Source organism: Acinonyx jubatus, chromosome B4, assembly GCF_027475565.1.
Source record: "Acinonyx jubatus isolate Ajub_Pintada_27869175 chromosome B4, VMU_Ajub_asm_v1.0, whole genome shotgun sequence".
In the NCBI taxonomy this organism is placed as follows: domain Eukaryota; kingdom Metazoa; phylum Chordata; class Mammalia; order Carnivora; family Felidae; genus Acinonyx; species Acinonyx jubatus.
Window position 1 is genome coordinate 43,542,528 of NC_069387.1, and position 12,375 is coordinate 43,554,902.

Consider the following 12,375-nt stretch of genomic DNA (forward strand, 5'->3'; position numbering starts at 1 on the left):
TTGCAGAAACAGATATGTCTCAAGGGGAGGCAACAGGGCAAAAGAGACCTTTGAAATTTATTTTAGGCCTTCAGTTGAGACTGAATAGCATAAAGATGAAGCTTCTTAATATGGTTTCCTCACAAAACCACAAGACTATTTTTCTAGAAAAAGAGATTGAAAAGAATGTCATGGGTTACCAAACCATATATATATATTATATATATATAAAATATCTCAGAGTGCCCTGGGATAAGTGATTCAGTAAGAACTATAAAGAAGTCAAGGAAACCTAAATAGTTTTCAGGAAAAGGCCCCATGAACAGAGGTAAATAAACAGTCTGTGAGCCAGACTAGTTGACAACAAAAGGGAAACAAGAAAATTGTGACTCAGAGGCCCTTGAAGATGCTTTCAGTTTAACATTTGGCATCATTCATTCTCATTCTCCAATATCCACCCTCAGTACTCTATGGGCCACTGGATATCCTGAAAGGACCCAAGAAATAAGGCTGAAGTTCTTGTTTGAACTCCTGCATCTTTGTCTAAAAATGTATCAGAAACATTAATCTCATATGAATCTGATATTAATCATATGAAAAATCTCTTCCTTTACTGACTTCTCTGAATATAATTCTAATGAAGTTATTCCATTAAATTATTATTCCATTAATTGAGATATATTCCTTCACTATATTCATAGTTACATAACATTTTGTTGTTCTAGTGGTTATCCTGAAAATCCCAACATGCGTCCTTGGCTTATTAATGTCCAATATAAATAGTTGCTTTACCTCTTCCTGGACATTGTAATAAACTTAGGGCCTTTCAACTCTTTTTATCCCCCTTTTGGTTTAATTGCTACACATACAGTGTACTGTAATTTTACACAATTTTAAACCATAGACTTTAATATTATGGTTTTATATAATCACTGTTTTGACCTATACCCACATGAACCTATTTCATTGGCCTTTATCTTGAATCTTTTAGGTTCCATTTGGAATAATTTTCTTACACCTAATGAACATTATAGTTTATATCCTTAGTGCAGACCTAGGGTAATAAATTCTTTTTTTCTCTATGTATCTTTAATTATCTTCTTTTCACCTATGAAATATGATTATGCGCTCATATGATTCTTTTTTTTAAATGCTTATTTATTTTTGAGAGAGAGAGAGAGAGAGAGAGAGCACGGCAGGGGAGGGGCAGAGAGAGAAGGAGTCACAGAATCTGAAGCAGGCTTCAGGCTCTGAGCTGTCAGCACAGAGCCTGACACGGGGCTTGAACTCACGGACTGTGAGATCATGACCTGAGCTGAAGTCAGACGCTTAACCAACTGAGACACCCAGGCACACCAACACTCGTATGATTCTTATATATTTAACATATTTTCTCTGGGAATATAATTTTAGTATGACAATTGTCTTTTAGTAAATATATGGCTTTCATGTTTTCTTTGTCTTTTTATAGGTTAGTGATCAATTGCTCATTTGAAGGTAAATTCTGTTCTTCTCTGGCTGCCTTTCAACTTCTTTTCCCTGGTTTTGGTTTTCAGGAATTCACATGATACACATAACTCGGTTTTCACTTTGTTCACCCTCCTGAGGTTCATTAGGCTTTGTCCGTATGTCACTTGATGGCCTCTGTCAGTTCTGGAACATTCCCAGACGTGTTCTCTTCCACGCTAAGAATGGGTAAACTGTGATTTACAAAAAGCAAACTGTGAGGCAATAGACCATTAGGAGACATTACCTTAGCAAACTCATTAATCTACATACGTTTGGTTTTACATGCTTTTCCTAAAAGATGCGCTGATGATCTGCATATACACGTTTGGTGTAAAGCATGGTGTGTGGAGGAGGGGAGAGCCATGCCCTTGGGGAAGGCTTCCAGGTGTGTCTTGTCCAAAATCACTCAAAGTCGAGTTCAGCCTCAGGAGGGAAGAGTGTTGCAATTCTGAGAGTGCCTTCCAAGAGCACCGTATAGAAACTGTCAGCGTGGGGGCGCCTGGGTGGCTCAGTCAGTTAAGCTTCCGACTTCGGCTCAGGTCATGATCTCACGGTCCATGAGTTCGAGCCCCGTGTCAGGCTATGTGCTGACAGCTCAGAGCCTGGAGCCCGCTTCAGAGTCTGTGTCTCCCTCTCTCTCTGACCCTCCCCCGTTCATGCTCTGTCTCTCTCTGTCTCAAAAATAAATAAACATTAGGAAAAAAAATTAAAAAAGAAACTGTCCACTGTAGGCCACAAATTTACCACCACAGATATCGATTGAAGTCTTTATTAAAGGCAGTAACAACTTGAAGGCAGGGCAAAAGGAGACACGATGTAAAGGCAACAACAGCATATTAGAGGAGAATAAAAAATGAAGGAGACCTGTATTCTTTAGGTTCGCTAGAGTCTACTAGAGGGAGAATCCCTTCTACGCGGCCTTTTGTCTTCAAAATTCCAAAGAATAATTAGCCTGAAAATGTCACGCCTCATGAGCAGCTGTTATGATATTTTATTCTTGAAAGTTCTTTTTCTTATTTGTTCCTTTCTGAAAGATAACATACAGGGGAGAAAAATGTAAATCTGCTTGTTTGAGCGACTCTGCCTGTTGCCAACAAAAGTGATAGTCTTCCAACTTGCTTCAATATGATTTACCGTTCCGGGGTTAGCATCGCCTAATGATAATGCTCATGATCTCCAGAGTAAAACTTTCATGGCTTACATCTTGCTTCTAATTCTTACTTGCTACATAATCTTGGAAATTTTTCTCATCCTCTCTGGGCCTCATTAATATGACAACATCAATGATAGCACTGTCACATAGGATTATTGGGGCAGTATATGCTTTAATATATGTAATCACTCAACTATTAACAGGAATAGTAGGAGCAATCAATAAATATGAGCTATTTCTGAGCAGACTCCCTTTAGTTTGTATGTCTTATGTGATCCCCTCCACCCCTTATTTACTAAATAATTTTTGTACATCAGTACATAGTTTGATATGCAAATATATTTAAAGTTTTAAAATCACAGAATCATCTTCAGTCCATTTTTTAATGTTTTCAGTTTGATTGAGATTTCCGCTTATAATATGTTGAGTCTGGCATGCTTGAAAGAACAAAAGATATTAAAAAGTCTATTTATAGTTATCTTCTGCTTAAGAAAACATGGGAATGAATATCATGCCATACATTTCCGCCTCTTCCTTGCTATTGGTCTCGATAAGATTGGCGCTCAATGTTCCAGAACAATTTCCCTGATGCCAAGATGGTATTTTCAGCAGAAGTAAAATACCAGTTGTCTTCAGAGAAAGACCAGTTACCTTGACAAGCAAAAAATACACGCACGAAGATAACATTATCACCCATGCTCGCTGAATGGATTGTAATTTTTGCATTATTGTTTTCAATTATCTTCCTTAATTTCAAGAGTTAGCGGAGATTTTTTTTTCTGATAAGTACGCCATAGCGATCTAACTTTGATCTGATATTTATTAATTGTGCACGTACATCTAGATTTAAACAGCTCTATGTGATGCCAAGATTCCCATTGCAATCCGATACATACATACCTCTGCTTTGCTATATGACTTTGCAATGTGCAGTTTCGTTTTCATATGATATCAGAACCTCTTCCAGACAACGAGCTGAAATTCATAAAATTGGCAAAGGAAAATATATTTTAAGACTATTATCATTTTCAAACAGGGTCGCGAATACACGAGAAACCTAAAATGTCTTCAATACAACTTCTCTATTCATTTTTTATGGCCAGCTGAGGAATGAATTGTAAATTATCATCAGCAAGTAACTGATACTAAAGTATGGACTTTTAGGGGTGCCTGGGTGGCTCAGTTAGGTAAGCAACTGCCTTGAGGTCGGCTCACGTCACGGTCTTGCAGTTCCTGAGATGGAGCCTTGCGTCTGGCTGTTCGCTTATAGCGTGGAGCCTGCTTGGAATTCTCTATTTCTGCTCCTCCCCTGCTCAGGCTTGCTATCTGACTCTCAAGTAGGTAAGTAACCTTTTTGTTTTTAAGTATGAACTTTTACTTTTAACAGATATTTCTGAGTTAACGACTGGTGCTTTGATAATTCTAAGTTTGGACATCGGATTGATGCCATTCTAAGCAGTCAGCAAACCTGGACAGTCAGGATACAATGACTAAGCCATGTTCAAAGCAAACATCTTCGACATGGTACATATCCTGTCAATCACAAAGTACTGTCTATTCTATCTCTCCATTGCTCTATATAGCTGTTCTCTTCTTTACCGTACAATAATCTTTTTTCCTATTCAGGTTTTCATTATTTTTGTACTGAGCTATTATAATATTCCACACTGTCTCTATCTCTGCCTCAAATATCTGACTCTTGATCTTGGCTCAGGTCATGATTTCATGGTTCTGAAATTGAGTCCCCTGTCCACCCTGACAGCGTGGAACCTGCTTGGGATTTTCTCTCCTCTCCCTCTGCCCCTCCCCGCCTTTCTCTCTCTCTCTCCCTCAAAATAAATAAATAAACTTAAAAAAAATAATGAGTGAATGGAATGTTCCTAGTTTAAATTCATTTTAGTCTGAATGGCTTATGGTTACTTCTAAGAGATTTTGAAAACTTCACACATATTGTAGAGAAAATCTTTCTGCATGCTTGCTTTACCAAGATTTGATCCCAGTTCAGTTACAAAATCATGAAGCTTGTTGGACATAGGATTTCGACTTGGTCCAGTGCAGACTCATATCACCATGACTTTAAGTTCTCTGGACCGTATCACTCCAGCCTGAATCCCAAAAGTATTGCTGGACTCATGGGAATCAATGTAATAAATATTATTGGGTCATTCCGTCATCATACCACGTAGAGTATTGAAGTTGAGTATTTTTGTTGTACTAATGGTAAAGAAGAAAGCATTAGCATCAGCTTTCCATTCCCTCAAACTTCTGTCTTCCATATTTGTTTCCTGAACTGGATTATTCCATATTTTAAACATATTCTCCTGTGAAGGATGCTGCTAATCACTGATTTGATGTTAGTTGAATACAGACCTACAGCTTTTCTATCTTGTTTAAAATGAGAAGTCACATGATTAAGCTAAATTTTAACCTATCATTGAATAAGCAAACCATGCTTAACTAAATTTTCTGCCAAGCACCTTCTTGTTTGTTTGCAAAGCTTCCCCTCCATTTCTGTCGTATGTTTATTCCTGCCTTGTTCATTTATACTAAAGCCTTAATACCCAGGAAGATCTTCCTTCTGATGGGTAATTCACGGATACGATTAGCTATTTGACATAAGAAAACGCTTTTACTGGTTCAACTGCTTCTCTCTTCTCTCTTATTAAGACAAAGTTTGCTAATAGTAAAACAGAAGAAAAAGCTTGTGATTTCTAGGAGATTTCACCAATTTATTTTATTTATTTCATTCACAAGTATTCTATACGTAAATTATATCGGTGTTCTCATGACTTTTCCAGGGTATGGTAGTCAAAATTCTATGTGTAATTGATACAAAGCACAGCTTGGTCCTCGCAATAAACTAGTCTTCTGTACTTAGTGATAATTTTAAAATAGGCTGTAACAGTACAGTCTCATACAGGAGTACCCATCAGAATCGTAGGTTATACTTTATTTTGATATTTACTACTAGGTCTACCACATACAAATACAGCTTCTTTATTTCTAGAATGTAAAGCTTTTTTAAAATTATTTTCTCTTTTACACAAATAACACGTGAATTTATTTATTTGACAAAAAAAGGGTGTATACACTGTAAAAAGTAGAGCAGATTCCCTTTCGTAGTCCCTCCAATGCCACTTACTTCAGCAAAGAGAATTGCTGTAAGTAGCTTTATATATATATCCTTCTGGTTGTTTTCAAATTATTTTCATGTCTAAATACTCTTTACGTTACCATCTTCCATATTAACAGGTTATTGCTCACTTTTATAGTAACAATTGTTTCCATATTAACAGATGATTATATTTCTGGCTTCTTATGTGAATTTATATATGTGTGTGTATTTGTATGTATATACATATAATTCATCCTTAGTTTTTTAAAGAAACTTGATAATTTGATACATCAAATGGGTATGATAGTGTTCGCTGTCCATATATTAACCCAAACCTATCGTTATTTAACATCTGTCATTTGAAGAGCCTACTATATTCCATGGATATATACCACAGATACTATCATGCATATGATTTTATTATTAGGTTGTTTTTTCTTATTTTGATATATTTATTTTTTTTACTAGTACTATAATGTTACTTAGACTTTATAGCTTTATAGACTCGTTTGACACCTGACAAGGCTAGATACATGCTTCTCTTGCCAATATATTTCAGTATGTATTGTGTTAACCTCATACATTTTTGCTTCTACGTATAATTTATAATTAATTTATTTATCATGAAAATATACTTGCATTGGAATCACATAAATCTTAGATGAATTTAGGAGAGTATTATCATCTTCACAGTATTAGTCTTCCTACAAAGGTACATTTACTAATGCTTTTCTTTATGCTTTTTAATGAAGTGGTATAATCTCTTTCATATAAGCCATATACATTTTTAGGTGTATGGATTTATTTAATCAGAAATATTCACTAAGTACCTATAATGTGTTAACATAGTACTCAAAAGCAAAGGATAAAATGTAGAGAAAATACAGACATGAGCTCTGTTCTACTGAAGCTAACAATCTAGTAGGAAAGAGACGTTGAATAAATAGCCACACAGATATACAGGTAAGACTATGAAAGATGCTACAAATGAGTGGTATTTAAGACACTGTAATAAAGTTGGCTTAATTATAAAAGAAAATTTATTATTCTGAGATAACTGGTTACTCTTGGATTACCCCCTCCCCGCCTGCCCCCCTCCCCCCAAAAAAACCAACCTGTAGCAGTAAGGGGGCTTAAGATAAAATGGAATCGTTTATGCATATCCTCTGTAATTGGAGGGATCTTGGATAAAGTTACAATTCATAACAATTTTCCCAGAGAAGTCCTGATTCATGTTTGTTGTCTCAGAATAATTATTAACAGCATCTGCTCCCATTCTTAAAATTATCCCTATCTGTATGATGATAACTTTAATCAGGAGTCATTTAGTGAACTGTGGAGCCTAGAGAGTGAGAAAGTATGTGGTACTCGCTGGGGTAGAGATCCACGGATAGAGTAAGAAAGGACTTTATAAACCAGGTTAAGGGTTTTTCAATTATATTGCACTTAAGGTTTTAAGAAGCTAACAGTAAAAATAGGATGAGTTTATAAAACTTACATTTTGAGGAAGTTACTCTGGAAATTAGAAGAAGTCATGAGTGAATGTGGTTAGATCGCTTGGGGGCTAGTAATGTAGAAAGAGAGGAGGGAGAGGGAGTGAGGGAGACAGAGGTAGTCTTGGGTGAGATAGGTAGTGATGCCATTGTAGACAAGTGTGTAGTTCACTAAGTTGAGATAATTAAGTGGCAGTGTCACTAAACATCGAGTGCTGAGAAAGGCCAACAATATTAAAGCATCTGACTTTTTCCTTGACGTTGGTAAGAATCAAGGCTGGGAAGATAGAGCCTGTTTGGAAATATAGTGTGGTAGGCTATTTTATTTATTTATTTATTTTATTAAAAAAATTTTTTTTAATGTTTATTTATTTTTGAGACAGAGAGAGACACAGCATGAGCAGGGAAGGGGCAGAGAGAGAGGGAGACACAGAATGTGAAGCAGGCTCCAGGCTCTGAGCTGTCAGCACAGAGCCCGACGCAGGGCTCGAACTCACGAACTGTGAGATCATGACCTGAGCCGAAGTTGGACGCTTAACCGACTGAGCCACCCAGGTGCCCCGTGGTAGGCTATTTTAAAAAAGATACCTCAGAAGAAATGATAGAAAGAGATTTAAATAAGGACCAAGACAGTGGATGTTAACTCTTGCTGGTATACACGGTAACACTATGTTAACGTTGTATCAAGTTTCTTCATTGAAGTGTTCTTTTATTGTGATTTTTGTCAATAGATTTTCTTGTAGTATCGGGGCAAGAAAACACATCATCTGCAGATAATTTTGGTATTTAATTGGTAACATTTACATTATACCTAAATAGGTGTTTCTGCATGATTGGTCTTCTTTTGCCAGGACATCCAGAGAAATGTTGAGCAATAGTAGTTCTATCAGTCATGCTTGTCTTCCCGATTCTATTGCAAATGAGCCTAATTTCTTGTTCTGAAAAATGTGATTTGCTAAAGATCCTTATAAACCAAGTCAAATATAATTCCTTCTACTTGTAGTTATTTCTTTTTCTCCTCAATATGACAAATCTTTTGATAAATGTACAAACCCATCCCTGATTTTAACCAGAATTTGGTCACTGCGTAGCATCCTTTTAGTATAATAATGTACTATGTTAGCTGTTGTATGTAGGATTTTCCTTCTATGTTTGTAAAAGGTACTGTCCTAAAATATCTTCCTGAATGTGCTATGCTTCTCTTCCTGATTTGGGTGAAAATTTTCTTTTTTGCTAGTTTACAAGCACTTTGTTTAGAAGTTAGATTAGTTACTAAGATTATTTTCAAGTTCATCCTTAGAAAATTATCAGTCAGGTATCTATTTGGAGGTACATCTTTGATTAATGTATTTACCCATAGAACATAGACTATAGTTCTAGAATATAGTTATTTTATTCAGTTCCTCTACATTGTCTTGAGTCTTTTTATCACCATGTGTTTTTGCAGCAAATTGTACATTTAGACAAGTTTTTAAATGTTTATTATTAAAAAGTATACATTCTGCTCTATTCTGAAACAATTCACTTTGAGATTATAATTGCTTTCGATATAATTATGGTTTTTGAATAAATGTATTTGATAGGCATTTTGAGTTGTTGTTTTCTCTAACTTAAATCTAATTCATTTTATTTCCTAATTTGATTAAAATTTTCACATTTCTGGTCTGCTAGCAGTACTGTTGTATAGATTTACTCTTTTATTATTTTTTTTATTATTTTTAAAAATTTTTTTTTAATGTTTATTTATTTTTGAGACAGAGAGAGACAGAGCATGAATGGGGGAGGGTCAGAGAGAGAGGGAGACACAGAATCGGAAGCAGGCTCCAGGCTCTGAGCCATCAGCCCAGAACCCGACGCGGGCCTTGAACTCCCGGACCGTGAGATCGTGACCTGAGCTGAAGTCGGACGCTTAACCGACTGAGCCACCCAGGCGCCCCTAGATTTACTCTTTTAAAAGATACATATATAATATATATATATTTAAAAGCTATATATATATATATAAGCTATATATATATATATTATAATGTAATGACATTGACTTCAAAAAATGTGTAAGCTCAGCTCAATATCCTGATCATTTTGCTTTATTTTTTGATGAATACCTACACACCATTGTTTCTTTCCTATGTTAAATTCTCTTTCAAATTACTTGACCTGATGCCCTTACAGTTCATTTTTAATTGCCTTGACAGATAAATTCTATAGCTATTTTCACTTTTTATTACATCTCACAGTTGGTGAATCTGATGTCAATAACAATATGAAGACTATAATAATCTAAACATTAGCAGAATGATGCTATTATTTCCCATTCTTTTTTTTAAATTTTTTTTAATGTTTATTTATTTTTGAGACAGAGAGAGACAGAGCATGAATGGGGGAGGGGCAGAGAGAGAGGGAGACACAGAATCAGAAGCAGGCTCCAGGCTCTGAGCTGTCAGCCCAGAGCCTGACACGGGGCTCGAACTCTGAACCGTGAGACTGTGACCTGAGCTGAAGTCAGACGTTCAACCGACTGAGCCACCCAGGTGCCCCTATTATTTCCCATTATTATTAAAATACCCAGCTATCCACTGACATCTTTGATAAGATCACTTGGGCCTTTGCTATTGATAATTCAATAAATTACTGAATTGATAAAATACTCTTATATATTAAAATATACAACATAGTAAAATTCCTTCAGGAAATTCTTGCCATCAGTTTAAAGGCCTTTAAAAATTATATTCTAGTAATTTCAAACAAATCAATAAAAATGATTCTGAAACATACTCACCCTTAGCTGTCATCACCGCAGCTAATACCAGAAAAATTAAATAAATGAAGACAAATAACATTGCAACAAGGCACCATGTAGTCTCTGTCCAAAGAGAGAGAAGTAAGCTACTATGATGATCAATGGAAACAAGATTCTGGAACCAGAAAGAATTTTGGTCAGGAATATTCAATTCACTTGACTTGGACTGAAATTGAAGTTTATAAGAGCACCGCATTGTGGAAAACTATTTCCCAGCCTGAGAGAGGAACTCCCCAAATTATTTTGCAGATTTGGGTACAGCAAGGAATTTATGTATGTATGCATGTATGTATGTATGTATTTATATTTATGTAGGAACGAGTTGTGGACTAACAAGTTGCACTATTAAAGAAGTCTTTTAAAGACTACAGAAGAGTACTTCACAAATTCTACTAGGGATTTTATTCATCACCCCACCCCAATTTTATTTTTTATATTTATTTATATTTTATATTTTAAATTTATTTTTTCCCCAATGTAAGTCTTGAACTTAGGATCCAAGATCAAGACATGAGCTGAGATCAAGAGTCTGGCACTTAACCGAGTGAGAAATCCAGGCGCCTCCCTACCCAAAGTTTTTAAAAAATGACTTCTTTCCCTTTGTAGTAGAACGAGGTTAAGAATAAAACTCCTATGTTAGCTGTTGGCCTGGACGGAGATATCTCACAAGCTCTATTTTGTTTATAGAAATACTATAACAGGGACACTGCAAGAAAATCGGGAAGATATATATTCTATGGCTATGGTACATCATTCTAAGCCTTTGTGGTCATCATCGGTTCTTTATTGTTTGGTCTTAATGTAACACTTCTGGTCACTAGGACCATTTAAAAGGTGTTGATGTGAGAGATGAATTCTGATTCAGAGGTTTGTCCAGGATGATTTGTTTTATGATTGATTCATTAAAATATTCAAGCAAAAAGGAAAATCTAGAATTTTAAATCGTTTTTTTTTTTTTGGTTTTGTTTTTACCATTTGTCTTCAAATTCCTAGTTGTTTTTCTCTTCTCAACATTTGAAGGTCTATAAGCTTTGACATCTGAGTAAGTTACACTTTGGTCACAAAACCCTAGAAAATATACAAGAAAAATGCATAAAGACTGTTTGTATGTAAACATATAGCTGAAAATATGCCAAAAATTATTAACAAAATTTGCCCTGTTTTATGCTTAGGAGAAAGTTTTAAAATTGGCTCAATCATGTAACTGCTTTGTGAGCTATGACAAGTTCTTTTTCCTTTGTTATGTCTTTGTTTCTTTATAAAATAAGGCTAACAGCAGTATTCATTCACAGGTATATTGCAGAGATTAAGTTAGTGTATATAAAATCAATAGCATAGTGTCTAGAACAATAATCATTTAATAGGTCTTATTGTAGAAGTCGTAATAGTAAGAATATAATGGGCAATAGCATCAGGAGTAACACTGGTTGCAGAAGCTACGGTAGAAATATAAAACTTAATTGAAATGTCTATCTTGCCCCTTTCTATACTTGCGTTTAATCTTAATGAAAAGAGCATGAAAAAAAACTCATCTAATTCTCATTAAGGAGATGAATTCTCTTAGCAGTATATTGCGTGTACTCCTTCAGTGCACCAGCCACCAAGTCAGTAACATTTTTCTACCTCTCACCCCCTAGCAAATATTGACTTACTAAATGATGATTGTCTGAAATTTAAATCATCTGCAATTAGAAAATCTGAAGTTGATTCATATAGAGAAAGATTTTCAACTCTTCATCTGAAAGTCTCTGGCTAGGAACTTTGTTGTTTATAGTATTACTTTCTCATTAAATAAAGGGATTACTTAGCAATAACAGCCATATCTGATTTTACCTGTATTTATTTCATCAAAGTCCAGTGGCCAAGGATGATCTTCACCAAGACAGGGGCTGGACTGTGCCGATGTCTCTGGTTCCATAGTTTAGATTAGATTGCATGGGTCAGATGATGAGCAGAGGGTTAGAATGAGACAGAATCCAGAAAACAGATCTCTTAATATTGCATCATCAAACAGGATGTTTACTCAAAGCTTAATATGTAAACTACTTTCTCCACTTGAGAAAATAAAGGCAGTGTAATCCAGTCCCCATGGATTAAATTTGTTATTCTTCTATGCATAATGAAGCACGTCCTTGTAATTTTATTCTTTTAAATTATTTTATTATTATTTGTATTGTGAAGCACTCCTTTATTCCCAAAGATAACGTTTAAAATTCTATCAACCATAATAATTTCTTCTCTGCCTTATTTTTCAAAAACAGTGGATAAACAATAAATACTAAAGCATTTATGTGAGTAAGTGATATATTGTATTTGAATACAATTG

The 12,375-nt window shown here is 35.2% G+C and overlaps 1 protein-coding gene across 2 annotated transcripts; it reads right to left on the bottom strand.

The window, feature by feature from the left end:
- Positions 1-2,243: 2,243 nt before the first annotated feature.
- On the bottom strand, positions 2,244-12,031 carry LOC113597119 (uncharacterized). 2 transcript variants are annotated; one of them, XM_053225822.1, is made up of 5 exons: positions 11,883-12,031; positions 11,022-11,117; positions 10,029-10,112; positions 3,542-3,616; positions 2,244-2,515 (listed from the first exon to the last, which is right to left on the bottom strand). In XM_053225822.1, the coding sequence occupies exons 1-4, from the start codon at positions 11,965-11,967 to the stop codon at positions 3,552-3,554; spliced, it is 330 nt and encodes a 109-aa protein (XP_053081797.1). In that variant the 5' UTR covers positions 11,968-12,031; the 3' UTR covers positions 2,244-2,515; positions 3,542-3,551. The 2 variants fall into 2 exon arrangements, with proteins under 2 accessions (XP_053081797.1, XP_053081798.1); XM_053225823.1 differs by lacking the exon at positions 2,244-2,515 and adding an exon at positions 2,522-3,292.
- Positions 12,032-12,375: the final 344 nt, after the last annotated feature.

Coding starts and splice junctions, on each gene's coding strand:
- LOC113597119 (XM_053225822.1), bottom strand. CDS start 11,967: ATGGAACCAGAGACATCGGCACAGTCCAGCCCCTGTCTTGGTGAAGAT. Junction 10,113..11,021: donor TAGGAATTTGAAGACAAATG/GTAAAAACAAAA, acceptor CTCTTTGGACAG/AGACTACATGGTGCCTTGTT. Junction 3,617..10,028: donor TGCGGTGATGACAGCTAAGG/GTGAGTATGTTT, acceptor TATGAATTTCAG/CTCGTTGTCTGGAAGAGGTT.